This window comes from Astatotilapia calliptera, chromosome 7 (assembly GCF_964374335.1).
Source record: "Astatotilapia calliptera chromosome 7, fAstCal68.1, whole genome shotgun sequence".
NCBI classification, from domain to species: domain Eukaryota; kingdom Metazoa; phylum Chordata; class Actinopteri; order Cichliformes; family Cichlidae; genus Astatotilapia; species Astatotilapia calliptera.
The window spans coordinates 12052535-12070274 of record NC_137428.1 but is presented as its reverse complement, the minus strand read 5'-3'; the positions used below and the strand labels follow the sequence as shown (position 1 = coordinate 12070274).

Below are 17740 nucleotides of genomic sequence, written 5' to 3'. Positions count from 1 at the left end.
CCAGACAGTCCTTTAATGTTTAGTGTCTTCTCCTGTGATTGGTCACTTTCAACTGTCAACAGTAAGGAAGATCCATCTCTACAATGCGGTTCACAAAATAGCCAAAATGTCTCATATGATGCTATTTTCTGAGTCCTTGATAATCCTAATGGCCGACAACTAACTTGTGAAAGTTGCTAGCACTGACGTTAACTAACTTGAATTGAAGCATTGAATTTACATTCTTTTCATAGCAACTCTAAATAACTGTATGCATCACATATACCACTCTGTAATACAAGTTAGTTTAGAGAAACAGCACTGCAAATATGTAGATGCTCCTCAGTTTACCTTGACTCACTAAAATAATTTTTTTTAAATAATTTGGCAAAACTAGGAATGCACAGTAAGTGACAGGCTGGAGACCAGAAGTGCTGAAGGTGACCAGCTAAAGGACTGAATACAAACATTTCTGTGCATCTATATGTGCAAACGTGTGTTTTTTGCTTACACTTTGAAACTAACAAACACCACATTCCTATTTGTATAGCTGTTTCAGTTCCTTTTTTTTGATTCACTAAACACAAAACAACATCATCTGTCTGATGATTCTATAAAAGATTAAGAATGAGGAACGAGGCCATGGTCCTCAGCTGGAAAAGGGCGGAGTGCACAGTACTCATTAGGGACAAGCTGCTGCCCCAAGTGGAGGAGTCTTTGAGATGTTGTTCATGAGTGAGGGAAGCAGAATATTGACACACAGATTGGGACTGTGACTTCAGTGAGGCAGATCCTGTACCAGTCTGTTGTGGCGAAGAGAATGATGACTAGGGATTGATAAGAATTTAGCAATTCCAATTACATTATTGATATCACTCTTGGCTCCACTTTGATTCATGAAAATTAATTACATGCTGCATGGTCAAATGTTTGTGCATGTTGGAGGCATTTCTTCTCTTTGTTGTGATGAGTGTTGGGGTCATTACTCAAAATTAATCATTGCACATATTACACAGAACAATTTTTCTTAAAATTAATACAGTAAGTTACTTAATTAACCCAGAAGACAGACTTTGGTTATACTACTTGTTATGTTACTTTCATTTTACTCTGTAAAATGATCTGAAACACACAGTCTCATAATTACTATTTAACAATATAAACCTACAAGCTACAGCCCCCACACACCAGGACAAATCAGAGATGGAAACCAGCACAAAGAGACTTTAAAGCACAGGTGTTGAACTCCAGACCTCGAGGGCTGCTGTGCTGCTTGTTTTCCAACTAACCTGCCCTTGTAGCTTCTTATTGGCAAAGCACACCTGATCCAGGTAATCAGCAGCAGGTAGGGCAGGGATATCTCAAAAGCAAGCAGGATGCTGGCCATCGAGGACTGGAGTTTGACACTCCTGCTTTAAAGCAACTGCCACAGTGATTCTACTTTAGAAACTTGAACCGGTAGAAACAGAGCCTGCAGCCTGACTGCTCATCAGTTTGTTACCTGTTGAAGTTCAGCAGCAGCTCACTTTATCATGGTGCTGGGCTGGAGTGAGCATTTACTCAGCTTTAATATCACTCTAGATTGTTGGCTAGCTTAATGTTAGCATGCTTCCTTTGCAGGTGCTTGCAAAGTTCCAAAATTGTGTTAACAGTATAATGCAGTTGTTTCTGTCCTTGAAAAGTCTCCACTTTACCATCGCGCTTTCATCCTTTTGTGCAATAAAAATAAAAGTAATGTCCATATCCACGATGGAGACTGCGCCACTATTTTTCTCCTCTGACACACGAACTGAAATCAGCTGATTGATCCCTAGCAAAGCTGTAGTTTTGTTTATTTATTATGTCCCTACCTTCACTTATGGTCATGAGCTTTAGGTAGTGACTGAAAGAATAAGCTAGCAGATGCTAGTGGTTTAAGCAAACCTTCTCTAAAGGTTGACTGGCCTCTCAGAGACAGGATGAGGAGTTCAGTCATTTAAGAGTGGTTCAGAGTAGAGCTGCTACTCCTCAAAAATAAACAGGACCTAGTTGAGCTCAACCAGTGCTGCAAATACAACACAAGAAGGAATACTGCTTTAATAAAATAAAATGAAATTTGTTTAAATCACGTTTTAATGAAAAAGGACCGTTTAATCTGACCAAACCAGACGAGCGAGCCAAACGATATGTTGTGTGTGCTTAGCTTACCTGAGGTCTACTTTTTCTACAAGCCTCCTCTAGGTTTTTGTGCCAGATGATTGCTGAAAACCTGGACCCCGTCTGGAACTTGTAAACATTGCCTGTAAAGTGACATAAATGGTCTTCATGTGAGTATCTAAAATAGTCACATGAATAAAGACAAAAAAGACAAATAAAATAGGCAAGTTTTGCTGATGGTGGGAGACTGACCTTTTTCTGGGTCACTGAGCTGGAAGATGTTGGGTCGGGCTGGGTCATCTGGTAGTACCACCATCCAGCCAGTCACACAAACTTTTTTACAAGGCCTTGACTTGTACTGTGGCAAACACAGAGCATAAAATGAATTTATCCACTTGCCCTCACTGTACAATTCTGCACTTATCAGGGGAAAACCTTCACCTTAAATACAACTTTATGTGGCTGTGCAATACACACTTAAAGCCAAAATGTGGACATAGTTTCTCTGAAAGTGTCAAGACATTAGCAGCAGATCTTTATGTGTAGTAGTGTAGTGTGTAGTTTCCAAATGCCCCGCCATATCTTGGACAATTGTCCAATTGTCATCACTGTTCACTAAAGCTTGCCACAAGAAATTTTGACCAGTTGTCCAGTACTAACCATTTGGGTTAGATCAAAGTTCCTTACAACTTTACAGCAGAGCACAAGCTTAGTGTGTTCTAGACTAGAAAAAGACAAAAATGTGATGTGGAGAGATGAGTTCTAACTTTGAGAGTTTTGCGACACGGATTCAACACGTTCCTTTCCATCATTTTTCAAATGTGTTGTTCAAAATGAGGAGAGGCTTTAGGAAAAATAAACTTCTCATTTTCAGCATTTGATGCATGACGACCAATTCATTCATTTCTTCTATGAACAGGAAAGAAAACATAATAGAATAAAGAGGCACCACTGTGCAAATTTGTAACGGAAAGCCTTATCTGTTTTCATAGGAATTAAGTAACCTGTGACTACCTCTATAAAAGAATAGGAAAGACATCAGCAATTAATCTAGGAAGTGTAATAAGAACATTTCCAAACAATTTAAAGCCCATAATTCTAAAGCAATAAGGTGGAAAACACCTCAGACATTTGTTAATCTTTCCAGGAATGGACATTGCAGCAAAATTGCCTCAAGGTCCTGCTGTACAATGGAGTATATCTAAGAATATAACCAAGCTGTTATCAAGTTTTTTTTATTAACTCTATATTCTTGTTCAAGCTATCTTCAAGTGGAGCTATGAAGATTTTCAAGGTTTATGGTGGGAGCATTTAAAATTTTTAGCTTTTTACATCACTATATTATCCCATTCTCTCCTGCATGAGCAGATATAAAAAAAATATATAATAATTGGAACACAAATATTTTTCTGCAAACATCACATAAAATAAAATATGTCCTCAGGTACATCTGTGATCATTTTCACATCATATGACTGTAGAAATCTGAAATTATTACATCCAGTAGTCACAAAAATTTCCCTATTCACTGCTGCAGATATTGAAAATTAATAAAAAATTACAATAAACTTGGTTTGCGCAAACTCTTTATAACATTATTTTCTAATTTTAAATATTTGATATGTTTCCTATGCTCTGTTCTGAATAAAAGATGGGTTAATTAGTTAGTTTGGAAAATAATCACATTCTGTTTCTGATGACATTTTACACAGCACCCCGGGGAGTCAGACTTCCTTGTATTTTTTTAAAAGTGGTCTTGAGCAACAGTTCTCCAGGTTTTCTGAAGGCATTTCAAGATTGTTCGTTAGGCATTGGCTGCTTTTTTACTCATTTAAAGACCAGTCCTTACTACCTGACCATTTTCAGTGGAATGATTTTTTTGTTTAATAACCCACTTACACAATCATTCGAACATAAAAACTTTGTTATTTTGTTACTAGATGGCTGTCACAAAAACACATCATTTGATCACATTGTGTTAGCTGAATCTACTAAAGTGCCACAAATAACACAGTTTGACAGGCATAGAAGCATACTTTTTCTTCAACGAGTTGCTTTTCAAAGAGCTGTTACTGAAAACTTGGCATTTGTCAGCTCAATGCAGTGTGTATTTCCAGACATGTGAAGCACAAATGAAGAAGTGACAGTTATAAAAAAATAAATTAAAAAAAACCCTACACCACATGAACAGTGTCTGAAAGTCAAGTTCTTAAGAAATAAAAATAGTGCATCTAATTGTGAAGATCATGACAATGATACCAAACACACTGCCAATGCACTGAAAGCATACCCAGAAAGAAAAACACACAATAGAACACTAACAGAGAGCCAAACAAAAGGGCCGCCATCGTCTAGTAGTCACACTAATAATTATAATAACAATAATAATATATTTTCAGTAATAAGATCAAATTTGGAGCCTCTGTTCTAAAGAGTTTCATGTTTGTTTCACTTGCCATGATCTAGTACAACCAAATTAAGGACAAGGTTAATGTCAAATAATTCCTAATGCTTTTATTATTATTTTATCATTGTCACACTACCTGCTTTTGTCCCAAAAGCCAACTAAAATGACAAAATGATATATTGGGGCCCTAAGAAAGCATTCCATAAAAGCAGAGTATAGGCAGTTTTATTTTATGCATTTTTTTTATTTTACTTTGAGCTTTGACTGTACTTGAGATTATTTAGTTAGTTATGCATTTAAGAAAATGTTTTCTTTAAAAACATAAAATTTTATATGGGTTAAATACAATCAAAACATTTTTTGACAGATGTTGTATGCAGTTAAACTTAAAACCTTGCAATTTCTGAAATGCAAACCAATGAGCAGTTCAGACCTGTGTTTTTTCTATTTTGAATATTTATTAGTCTTCATTAATAAGACAAAAGCATTTCTTATCCAATTACTTGATTAATCAACATAATACTCAATAACTAGGAATTGCTAATTGCAGCCCTAATTAGGTGTATTTAGTTTTTCACACACTCCTTCATTTTTCAGTTGTCTCGTTTTGTTTTTCATTTGAGCTTTTATTTAAATAAAGTTTAAACACAGTAAAGAACAGACTTTTTTGTAATTATGTGCTCATACATAAAACCTTACAACTGGAAGAGGGGGTATTTTCTTTTTCACATGACTTTAGGTGTAGACTCATGTTTCCAAGGCATCACACTTACATGCTTCCTCTCAGAGTCCCTCAGTGCTTTCGCTCCATAGAACGTCAGTGTTGATCCAGACAAAATGATCCAAAATCTGGTCCACGAGGACAACTGTTAGAGAGAAATATATAGAGAGGCTGAAAACAGCTCACTGTCAGCTCACAGTTTTTTTTTAAGTTGCTGATATTCAGTACTAGACTGAATGCAAAATAACTCACTTAAACAACAATGAAAGTTCATGTCAATGGAAAATTGTACTTAGTAGTCAGTATAATCTTTTAATGATATAAGTTTGCATATGGTAGAATACTGCATGTAATCATTTGTGTTTAGAAGTATATAGTTGGTGGCATATTGAAAGAATGTCTCATCCTAGGAGGTCTGTAACATTCCAGGGTGTTCTGGCGTTCACCCCCACATCCTAGGAGCATGGGAGAGGTCGTACCTTGTCTTATTCTTTTACGGTAGGATTAACGTAGCTATGTCAGTTTTAGTCTAAGTGTTTTTTTACATATAGATGAACTGTTGGATTTTCCAGACCAGCAGGTTAAGGGAAGTCGTTTATGGGGCCACACTCTGACCCCACACACACACACACACACACACACACACACACACACACACACACACACACACACACACACACACACACACACACACACACACACACACACACACACACACGTATACCTCCACATTCCAATGTAAGGAACAAACGCTCACTGAAGCATATAAATAAAGACCAGGGCAGTCCTCAGTGCGAGTCTCAGTTCTGGAGGCTGCCCTTGCTAGCAAGAAGTTCTGTGTGTTTCTCTTCTCTGAGTCTCTACTGAAGAAGTGTTTTAGAGTATATCTCTTAACAGTTCACCATACCTTGGGCTTTCGTCCCTCCTTCAGCAGTGTTTTCCTTCGCAGTGGTCCTTCAATGGTCACTCTACCAGCTTCACTGCATCCATAGCAGGAGTTGGTAGCAGAGTAGCTAAGGATGTTGGGTAGTAAAGAACATTTAACACTGTAAGCAACTAAAACAGTATTCAGAGCTCAGTGAGTGCAGTTAAAGCTACCTTTAAGAGACTCTTTAAACAAAAGGAACATCCATAATTGTTTCTAAAAATAGCTGCTGGCAAACCATGAACGTCACTGTGTGGTGTTTTCCTACTTAATTTGGTAAACGGACACTTTAGAGACTTAAACAATGACCATATCACAAAATACAGTCAGTGTTTCTATAACTAGAAAATCTCTTTTTAATTAAGTGGAAAGCAAAGCAACATAATTCTAACATCCAAGCAGTCAGGAAATGAAGGGAGTTAAAACATCAAACATGTGTGTCAAATACAAATAATGACTTCATTCTCTTTTAAGACTGTAATACTAATTTCTTACTTTGTTGATTCACTGTACCTGTAAACATAGCTTCGGCTCCGGGGAGAGTTGCGAAGAGGGACCCTCCAGTTCGGGCCCAGTGTTGCATACATGCGGCCCCTGTTTGTCATAAATTATCATAGTCAGCCTTCGTGGTTGGATAGGTCAGTGCTCAACATCATCGAACCCGAAGTGTAAACCAAAGTCAACACTTTACAGTAATATATGACTAAACATGTCATATTGTCCACTCCCAGCCTCTACACAGAAAATAATCTACCTCATTTGCAAAATTGCATTTCCTCTTTTTGGAATATCTGTTAACTACAGAGAACTGCTGTTCTAATAACTTTAAGCCTCATTGAAAATTTTAAAATGAATTTATCATAGCTTCAGTATAAGGACAGCGGGGTGATAAATTCTAAAGGGACTGACCAAAATACTGTTGATAATAGTCTTTTCATCTCATTGTACTACAACCTATTAGTGGTTCTAAAACAAAGTTCTTTTTCCCCGTTAATGTGAAAATTTGTGGGGGGAAAAAACTGTCATTTAAAAAAAATTCCTATTTCAAAATTGTTACAATTATAATTGTCTCTCACCTCTCCACTGCAGGTGATAGCTCCTCCCAAAAGGAACTTTCACTACTGCCTATCATAGGTAAAAAGAAAAACAAATGTAAAAGTCTAAAGATTTGGTTTTGCTAATAAATTGAATACTTGGGAATATTTTCATCACACATACCTAATGACAGGCCATTGGACACAGATGTACTGTGCGGATCATTTCTGACTGGGCTCTGAGATTCTAAGAAGCTGTCATCTAGCAGGTGTCGTGTTTTCTCTATAGGAAATGTGGCACTCCTGCTTTCTGACATGCCATACTGACACATCACACTGTGGACAGAGATCAACCATCAGACAATCAATGAAACAGAGATGCTGGTTGTACATTTTATGTGTCATGTCATGGCTCAGGTAAAGAAATCCTGAACACTGATTGTAGGTAACAGAAGCATTTCATGGCCTTGAAGTTCACTTTGAATCTATCATCCTTTTTTCTGCTTGTTCTATTCTTGTTCTATAACTGTGAACAAGCATAAAAGACAATATTATTTTCTGGACAAGAATTCATTCATTTAACACGGGGGTGTCGAACTCCAGGCCTCAATGGCTGGTGTCCTGCAGGTTTTAGATCTCACCCTGGGTCGACACACCTGAATCAAATGATTAGTTCATTACCAGGCCTCTGGAGAACTTCAAGAAATCTTGATGAGGTAATTTAACCATTTAAATCAGCTGTGTTGAATCAAGGACACATCTAAAACCTGCAGGACACCGGTCCTCAAGGCCTGGAGTTCGACAAGTGTGCCTAACATGTTGCATGTGTTTTCTTTCTTTTGTTCCCATCTTTCTACCATTTTATCACGCTCTGTTGGAAACGGCCAACATTACATTAGTCCTCTATTTTTAAATAATATTTTGAATGCATGTAAAGTCTATGATATTTGTCAAATATAAACCAATATTCCATAACCAACACACCATACTACTAATTACAAATAACATGAATGCATCTCAAATGGTTTAAACAGTTTATAGAAAGACAGTAAGTCTTCATTTAAGGCAGGTTATTTAATGTCCTTAATGGCTTCCTGTTGGGTAACTCTCATTTGTTTGTCACCCCTTCATATGGAAAGAGCAGCATGGGAATTCCAAACACCAGTTAGGCAATGACAACCTTACAGAGTTATTATATTACACAGATTTTTTTTTCCAAGTCAGATTTGTTTATAACTCATTACTCTGCTTTTGTTGAGGACAATACTGATGTGTACAAAATGATCAAACAGCTGGAGAATACAGATACAGAAACAATGGGCAACCATGGATCAGTCATTGTACACTGCAGACCATGAATTGGACTATGGGACTACCTACACCCCCATAACAGTGCACTGTCCATATTACAACCATTCCTTTCCATACCAGTCAATGAAAGCTTTTTGGAAACATTTTGGATTTATACATTATAGGCCAAGAATGACTTGGATTTTACTGCTTTTAAAAAAGCATTAGTTTGTCCTTCTATGAGCACTCATATTATTTGTATTCAGTACACTGTATTTTTCTGTGTTGCTTTCAGTGAAGTCTGTTTAATTCCCTAATAAAGGCTTGTGCTCCAAAATGTTAAACAAGAACATGCCATGAGGATGAATTATTTTAATAATATTGTTTTAATATTATTACTACTATTAAAATTGGTAATAGCTTGTTCTGCTTACTTGTTTCCTAGACTGTGACTCTTCCTGTGGTGAGAGGGAGGGGGGGTGGGAATATGAACCCCCACAGACGCATCAGGGCAAGTAGGTCGTCGGTTATACCTCATAGAGGCTGATACCTCACACAGACCTGAAACATAAAAGGTCATTAATAGTACTTATGTGCAATTTACTTATGTGCAACTCTTTTAAATTGACTTGTAGTAGGCTACTTTGGTTACTTGAAACTCATGTGTCTTATTTAATCCCATTCACATTTATTATTTCACAATGATTTTCTTCTGACAGCGCAAAAAAAGGGTTCATGATAAATTGGTTACTGTATATCTGAATTTCTTTCTTTCACATCTTCAAAGTAGCAAACAAAAGCAGCAGTGGAACAAGTGCGAGTCCTTTATTTGCCTGGTATTGAGACTTTCAGGTTATGTGCCGCTTATTGGTTACTAGTCTGTGTGAGACCTTAAATAATATATTAAGGCACAAAGAACACTTCTGATATTAGAAACTAGATCAATTATTAACAATGCAGAGAATTAAGGCTTATGGAGCATTAAAGCAGGATTTTGTGAAATCACTGGCCAAAAATCAACAAAACCCATAATCATATTGTAATTCAATTAGTGTGTGAAACAAATTCACTAAAATAAAATATAGTTTATGACAGAGGACCTCTGGCCGATCACAAATCTTTTCAGACTTGAATTTAAACAGGGTTTACATTTAATGGGATGCTACAAATGAAACACATACATGCATATGCTTATTCTCATTTCAAAGGGCTTAGAAGTAAGAGTGCATTCCTTATAAATGCACATAAAAAGGTACCAAGGGCTTTCACTGGCCTGCTGGCCACACTCTGAGACCTCAGGGTGTATTAAAAAAACAACTCAACACCACAGCCACTAGAGGGCACTGGTAAGGTGCAAACTTGACCACATAAAAGCCTTTGTTAACATAATTAATCAGTGCAGTCATCCCGTGTAAGTGCCTACATAAATTTATCATCAGTCCAGTCACAGTTTCTGGCAGCACTGCTGATGGACTAGTAAATTGATCCACTGTTCCTATGTGCTTTCTGCGCCAGTGGAACCTCTGACTCACTGTGCCTTCCCTCTCACTGGAAACCCACTGGGGGCCAGTCATTTTGACCATTTGGGACCCATAAGGCCAGTCTGTGTTCAGCATGTTCAGCTTTGAACACTTTAGATTTGCATGAAGTTATTTTTTTTAAAAGATTTTTTAGTATAGCAGGATCTTTTGATCTCATATGGAGCATACAGAGCTGAACAAAAGACATACAAGCAGCTGTATATGATTGTGTCTATTGGTGGGGTTGTTGGGAAAGCAGATGCATTCCCAGTCATGATGTAATGTGGAATTTGTTGAAATCAGAATCGTTCTACCAGCAGGAGGAATAGATTTAGAGCTCTATTAGCAATCAGTATTGCAGTGCAGTAAAGGTAAATTGAAGGAATATAACACACATTAAGGCAGTTTCTTTTCCCAAAACTGGGAATAAAGTGATTTTTCTAGGAAAGAACGTTCTTAATATGGCTTAATTATCAGCTGACAAAAGCTCCTGCTGGTTTGGATTATTGTTGCTTGCTCTGGAAACATTCACACTCAGCAGAATAAGTCTAATGAAAACTCTAATTTTCATTTCTTTAATTGCCAAAAGTATTTTCTTTAATTTACCACATGATTGTAACTATTCTAAGTGAGAGTGGTTTTATTGGCGGTTAGTTTCATCAGCAAGAGGTGGGAATCATTGTGTGTTTTTCAGCCTTTTTTAAGAAATAAAACATTATCCATTGCCTCCCATATCTCACCAAAGAACAATTGTTAAGCCAAAATGATATGCTGACAAGAGTCCTTAATATATGACTGCAGCATTTCTTCATAATAAGAGTAGAATGATGTGGAGGAAAAAAAGAAAAACTGAGACACACTGTGCTGAAAAGTGCATTTTCAGAATGCGCTAGAAAATGTTGGATCTGTTTTTAGGTTATTATGAGACAGGTTAACTGGTTTAGCTCACTTTTAGATCAAATTAGATTGAGAGTGACTCAAACGAAAATGACTTTTACAATATTGAGAAGCACAAAAACACACAAAAATCAAATCTACTCTTGTTTGCTGCTTTTGTCTTTAAATAGCATTGTTTCTTGATATAAGCAGTTTTGAAGGTACTTAGCAAACATATTGTTTTAGTGCTTTTTGCCTGTTTTCGTAATCTCAGAGTAACTCCATGATGTTGAGATAAGGGTTCTGCTGCTGGAGGACTGCCTCTTCTTGTTGTTACTGAAGTTAATACATGCTGCTTATACTCTGTCTGTATGCTGTAAAGATTAAAAGATATTAGTTTTGTGTGATGAAAAGATTATAATTTAAATTAAAACCAGTCCTTTAGTTTTTCTCAGACAGCCAACGGGAGAAGCAATTCATACAAAGCAGGCCTGGCAGGTTGGCCGCAGCAGTAAAATTCTGCTGTTACCTTACAACAGTTCTTTGAACAGTCATTCCCAGTGATTGTGTGGCAAGCACACATACAGGCTTGTTTAGCTTTTTGATCTGCTGCTCAGACATTACAAAACAGATTGGATGAAATCAACCACAGTGAGGAGTCTCTGCCACGAAGAATTCAGTCACAGGCTTACAAGGACAATTATTAAAATGAGAATGGAAAATTGTAAGGGTGCTAACGTCACACAGAGCAGCAACATTTAGACGGTTTCACCTTGTCAGACACAGTGATGGTGAAACTGATCAGTTCAGTCCACCACATTTTCTCAGTCTTACACAAAGAGAGTGAGCAAACCAAATTCTTCTGTTTGGCATTGTGTGAAGTGCATGAGACTTGTTTATACTGACTGAGCCAACAAGACAGTGGACACAGCCAGAACACCCCTTTTCTGCCATGTTATGTAACTGAAAATCTTCATCAAAGCAACAAGAGGAGAGTACCATTAGCTGCTATCATGCACTTACAGTATGAGACAGCCTGCTGACAGAAAATCAGGTAATCCCTTAGTTAGCCAAAACATTGTGTTCACCCCTATATTAGTTTTCTGTTGTTGTTTTTTTAAACTGAAACCACGCCTCCAAAATCTGGATGTCTACAACATCTTTTCCACTGGTGCCTAATCTAAAACTGCTTTAACAAAAAGGTTGCTGCTATGTTACTCTAGCACTGCACAATTAAATTGCAGGTTCTAGTTGCTCTTATCTACTTAGCCAGCTGGATGAGAGCAGAGCATTGTAATTCAGGAGAATGCCCAGATGCCTCAGTCCCCAGCTCCTCCAGTCTACATGTCAAAGTATCTTTGGGAAAGATACTGAGCCCTGAGATGCCCCATATATTAATTGGAGAGGGAGTGTTTCTGCGAATGTTGTCGTCAGAATGAAGCGCTTACGCTTCAATGAAGTCTCAACTAGAGTAAAAAAAGCACTAAAGAAGTACCAGTGAGTCTTGGATATCACATGAGCTTTACACCATTTCTCTTACATCCAACATGCTTACTTGGAGATTTATTTTCATTATATTCACCTGCCCAGAATTTGCAAATTAAAATGAACTAGTAGTTAAATCTGATACAAAATACGTTTTTGCATATGAGATAAGTGCCACTGTGCAAGGTTCCTGATAAATAAAAACTAAATAAAAAGCAAAAGATCTGAGTTTCTCATGCTTCTGACTCCGTCACAATATAATTAGTGCTATTCACTTTATATGAGGTTGATTAGAATGTTTTGCCTCATCAAAGCATTTTTTAAAATTAAAACACATTACTCCAAAGCAGAGAACTTTGCATCTTTAAGTTGGCAGATTGTCTACATTAGATACCCTTTCTGACGCAACTCCAAAACTACATGTGTCTTTGCTAGGGATCAAACAAAGATCTTTTACTTGTTAAGTAGACATGTAAACTACTACACTATGGAGCCGCCTTGAAAGAAAAACACCTATACACACAAATTTGTCCAAAGAGAGATGTCAGGTTTATTGGTGATTCTAAACAGACTGTGGATATACTTAAAGTATATAAAATACCTGTTTCCCATTCAATGAAAACAATAAGGGGGGTCATTTACATTTTGAGAAAAAAACATGCGGTCACACGAGGTCTCCATGCAGGTGAAACAAGCCATCCTTGAGCTGCAAATGTTTTTTGTTGAGGGTTGGGGGTGGGGAGAACATCCAAGAAATTGCTACATTAGGAATAGCAGACAGAAGAAAATAGTGGTGGATGATCACAGAATCATTACCATGGTGAAGAGAAACCCTTCACAACAGCCAATTAAGGGAACAACACTCTCCAGGAGGTAGGCGTATCTGTCCGGCAATTTGACTGATGAGTTTTGTTTTAGTGGTTACCAGGAGTCTTTCCTTTAATCTGATATAACACCTTTGGGATGATATAAATCCAGGCCTTCTCATTCAACAGCATTGTCTGACCTGCACTTCCAGAAGAATCCTAAAAAAAGTCTATAAAGACATTCCTAAACCTTGTGAAAAGCATTCCCACAAGAGTTGAAGCTGTTGTTATTGCTGCAAACAGTGGGACGACACCATATTAAAGGCTATGTATGCTTTAATATGGTGTCGGCCACATACCATATGGGATGCCACTCAAATTCATATGTGTGTTTGGCAATTTAGTTTATGTTTAATAACTGAATTTCATTACATTTGTGTGTGTTTTATTGTTTGTTTGTTTGTTTCTATTTCAATCAAGCTAGCTAGCTAAACAGATTAGACTCTTAGAAAGCACTTAGAACAATGTGCTTGTGCGAATTGGTGTGAATGGGTGAATGCACAAGTTGTGTAAAACACTTTGAGTGCTCAGAAGAGTAGAAAAGTGCTATATAAGAACCAGTATCATATAGTATTTACAAGGCAACGGGTGGGAAATAACATACAATTTTTTAGGTATCTGTAGTTCAATTGAGTCTGGCTGTATGATGCTGACATTACTTCCTGGTAGAGATGGGTAGAAAATAACCCTGAATGTAGTCTTCATCATGCTACACTAATAAATGAACACCATCACTTAAATGGTAAATGTTTCTATCAGTGCAGTGCACCAAAGCACAGCATGTGACATTATGAAGTAAATGTTGGTTACACCCGCATGTAATGACTATAAACTAATACACCATTAGAGTCTAAACCACCAGGTACACGATACTGTAAAAACATGAAGGTTTAATTTACAACGGAAACAGAAAGAGGATGGCTTCTTTGTTCATGTTGTTAGCTACTGATAGCTTTCACTTGGTTACTGAAATGGTGAAAATATGAACAGTAGGAGTACCTGTGGGAACTACAGTGCTACAGAAAAGCATATGTGTGTGCCTGTGTGTGTGCGTGATCTGTTTCACCACAGGAACAGTTGTGTTTATCTCTGATTATTCTTTTTAACACACCCAATTTTTTTTCTGTTTTTAGTGTAAAGTAAATGTTCATACTGACGCTAAATGCTAGTGTTCATTTCAATTCAGTTCAATTCAGAATTGAATTATCAGGGCCCAGGTAAATTTACATAGCACCAAAGCAAAACAACTGTCATCAGGGCACTTCACATAGTGTACTTTACATATACTTTTTATGAAAACTCAACGGTCATGAACATGCAGCAGAGTTATTATAGTTTTGTATTTTCTAATTAGGTTTTATTTTTATTTCCTTTTTCCATTTCAGGTTTTTGGATTTTCTTATTTCAGTTTAGTTTTTATTGTTCTAAAATGTTTAGTTTTACTTTAGTTTTCATTCGTTTCACAGTTATATCTTTTAAATTTATTACTGCATGGAGGGCTTGGAAAATTAGCACAGGTATTACAATAAACACACAATAAACGTGTCTATCAATGAGTCATCAGGCAAGTTGCAATTCTTTTTTTAACCAAACTAATAGATACTAAAAACAAAGCAAATTTCCTCCACAAAAATCAGTTCAGTTACTTTAAAAAAAAATTTAAGTCTAGTTTTTATTTTTATTTCAGTTAACTAAAATGTTTTTTCACATTTAGTTGAACTTTTTAGTTCATTTTCAGGTAACTATAATAACCTCGCCTTGCAGACTTGACAGAAAAAGCTAATAATTTTTGTTTTGAGTACAACTTGGTGGAAGTGGTGGATATCTGCAGGGCTTTTTATCAGTGCAGTTCAACCATGTGTGACTTACCTGCCAGGTCTTCTTTAGAAGAAGCAATGCGAGGGGAACTGTTGCCAGGTTCAATCTTTAGAGAAAGCCTGTAACACAAATGTTTCCATTAGATAAAAGAGCTCAGTGCTGTTGTGTTTGTCAGTTAAAAGGTAGTTTCAGATTTTACTAAACACACTAAACATTACGCAACTGAGTAAGGCGATGTCACATCATCTGCTGATGAAGAAAATTCTTTTAATTAGCATTGTGTTACTTCTACATAGAAGCCGTCTCACTCACACTTTCTTTTATATCTCAAGTCTTAGGTCAAGCAGTTACGTCGCCCATAATACTCGCAAAATATCAATCACTTTCTTTGGTCTCTGTTTGCCACATCACCACAAATTTCTTACAGCATATGCAGTTTTACTGGGGCTGAGACAGACAGCATTAAGCAACATTTTTTTAAATGTAAAAATGAGGAAAGATAGATTTACTGCTGCCACTCCTCATTTTTTAACATAGTCTAAACACATACTTAGTCTGGATAGGATTACCTTGGCCAGCAGTAATATTGTTAGGAGTCTTGGACTAGTTTTTGACCTGGATATGTCCTGTGCATATTAAACAAATATGTAGGACTGTCTTTTTTGATAAAGTATATAGTTAAGATTGGATCTGGTGACCCTGAATCCTCCTGAATCCTTATTTATGCTGCTATAGGCCTAGACTGCTGGGGGCGTCCCATGATGCACTGTTTCTTGTTCACTCAGCTTTTTCACTCACTATGTGCTTATAAACAACTCAGTATTTAATCATTAGTTATTATTCATGTCTTTTTAATGAAAAACACAAGCCTTGTAATTAGAGATGGACCGATCCGATATTACGTATCGTATCGGTCCGATACTGACGTAAATTACTGGATCGGATATCGGAGAGAAATAAAAAATGTAATCTGATCCATTAAATATCAAAAAAAGCACCTCACAAAACTTGCAACACGGCGTAACTCAGCTCATAACCGTAGCACTCTGAGCAGTATGCATCACGTGATAGAGCGGCTGTGCGTATTTGTAGCCTCGCTACCAAACTGGTGGCATTTCATCTCCGAGGAAGTTATCCCAGAGAGAAGTAAAGCAAGTGTGTAAGTTCATCTCTGAATGTTTGTAAAGCATTCCCACGTTAAGCTTAACAACCGATATATGGAGCAACTGCCTCTCTCTCCCTCCCTCTCCTGCTGGTACTTCAGTCGTGAAACTGATTAATGATCAGCTGATCGGCTTTTCTGTCGAGTCCGTCTCTCTTCTTTGTTTTTGGCCCACTTTGCACCAGAAAGAGGAAACCAGCGGCTGAACAACAGCAGCACGTTTAACCTTGATAAGCTTTTGTTAGAATTTATTTAATATTACTTTCTAGACCAGGATCCTTTTCTACGTAGCTGACGGCTGGTAACTGTGCAGGGGCGGATCTAGCAAAGTTTAGCCAGGGGGGCCGATAGGGCATTAACAGGGAAAAGGGGGCACAAAGACATACTTTTCTTTCTTATTCTCATTTAAAATGTCTAGCTTTTAATAAATAATTATCTGAATCTTACACCCAAAGTTTTAATCTGATGTAAAATGTATAGAAGTCCATGATTGTATATAGTAACTGTTAAGTTTAATATACCCTAGTAAGCTATACTACTTTTTCCTTTGGAAAGATACCATCTGTGCAGTCTGCAGTTCTGTTGAAGAAAGATGTGGAATCTATTTAATTATTCTTGAAAAATTATTTATTTCTGTGCATTTTTTTTCCCCACACTGCATCAAATTAAAGTTGATTACGTTGATTAAGCATCATGAGGTGGGGGGTGGTTCCCTATTTTTTTTTGCTGGGAGTTTGCAACCCTATTAGTTAGGTTGCTTAATATTTCTGCTAAGTACTCTTTAAAATACCAGAATAGGAAGGATGGAGTAGGTTTAAGATTATTAGATTGATCAGTATTGCTGAACTATGAAATATTTTGGGTGCAGTGTATTTTTTACATACAGGTATAACAGAATAGCTTTAGTGTTGTTGTTTATTTAAACTTGAGTATGAACTTATACAAAATGCAACAAGATATTAAAAAAACAGTTTTATTAATTGAAAAACACATTATATTGGATTCATATCGGTATCGGCCGATATCCAAATTTATGATATCGGTATCGGACATAAAAAAGTGGTATCGTGCCATCTCTACTTGTAATGCCCCAAAAGGTTGAAGTCTTGTCTTTGTCTGCCAGTAACTGAAAGTTTCTTTTTAGACCAGTCTCATTTTGATCTGCCTTTTGCTGCTGGATTTAATATGCAGTATACAATACTATGCAGTATTGTAATTTCTTTGGAAATACGGATTAAAACTTTAATAATAAATTCATGCCATAAAATGCCTTGGTAAGATGTAGGGAAGAGGACACAATCAGCCTTAGATTAGCCTCCTCAGAGATTGGACCTTAGTATTATTGAAACAGTTCCATTCAGCCAACATCCAAAGAAGAGGTTTGGAATGTTCTTTAAAAGCCCGGAAAACTATTCCTGAAGACTACTTAAAGAAATTACAAAAAAGATTGCCTTAAAGAGTTAAAGCTGTTTTGAACAATAAAGATGGCAATACCAAATACTGACTTTAAAGTTCATGAGA

General features: G+C 36.9%; 1 protein-coding gene across 1 annotated transcript in view; it reads right to left on the bottom strand.

The window, feature by feature from the left end:
* LOC113025299 (ras-specific guanine nucleotide-releasing factor RalGPS1) overlaps nucleotides 1–17740 on the bottom strand; it is a 101285-nt gene that overhangs the window by 2442 nt on the left and 81103 nt on the right. Inside the window, exons 12-20 of the mRNA XM_026172892.2 lie at nucleotides 15109–15176; nucleotides 8927–9053; nucleotides 7387–7538; nucleotides 7245–7293; nucleotides 6682–6762; nucleotides 6151–6256; nucleotides 5296–5388; nucleotides 2368–2473; nucleotides 2167–2258 (exon numbers count right to left, since the gene is read on the bottom strand). Of these exons, the coding sequence (XP_026028677.1) occupies nucleotides 2167–2258; nucleotides 2368–2473; nucleotides 5296–5388; nucleotides 6151–6256; nucleotides 6682–6762; nucleotides 7245–7293; nucleotides 7387–7538; nucleotides 8927–9053; nucleotides 15109–15176 (874 nt within the window). The remainder of the gene's footprint in view (nucleotides 1–2166; nucleotides 2259–2367; nucleotides 2474–5295; nucleotides 5389–6150; nucleotides 6257–6681; nucleotides 6763–7244; nucleotides 7294–7386; nucleotides 7539–8926; nucleotides 9054–15108; nucleotides 15177–17740) is intronic.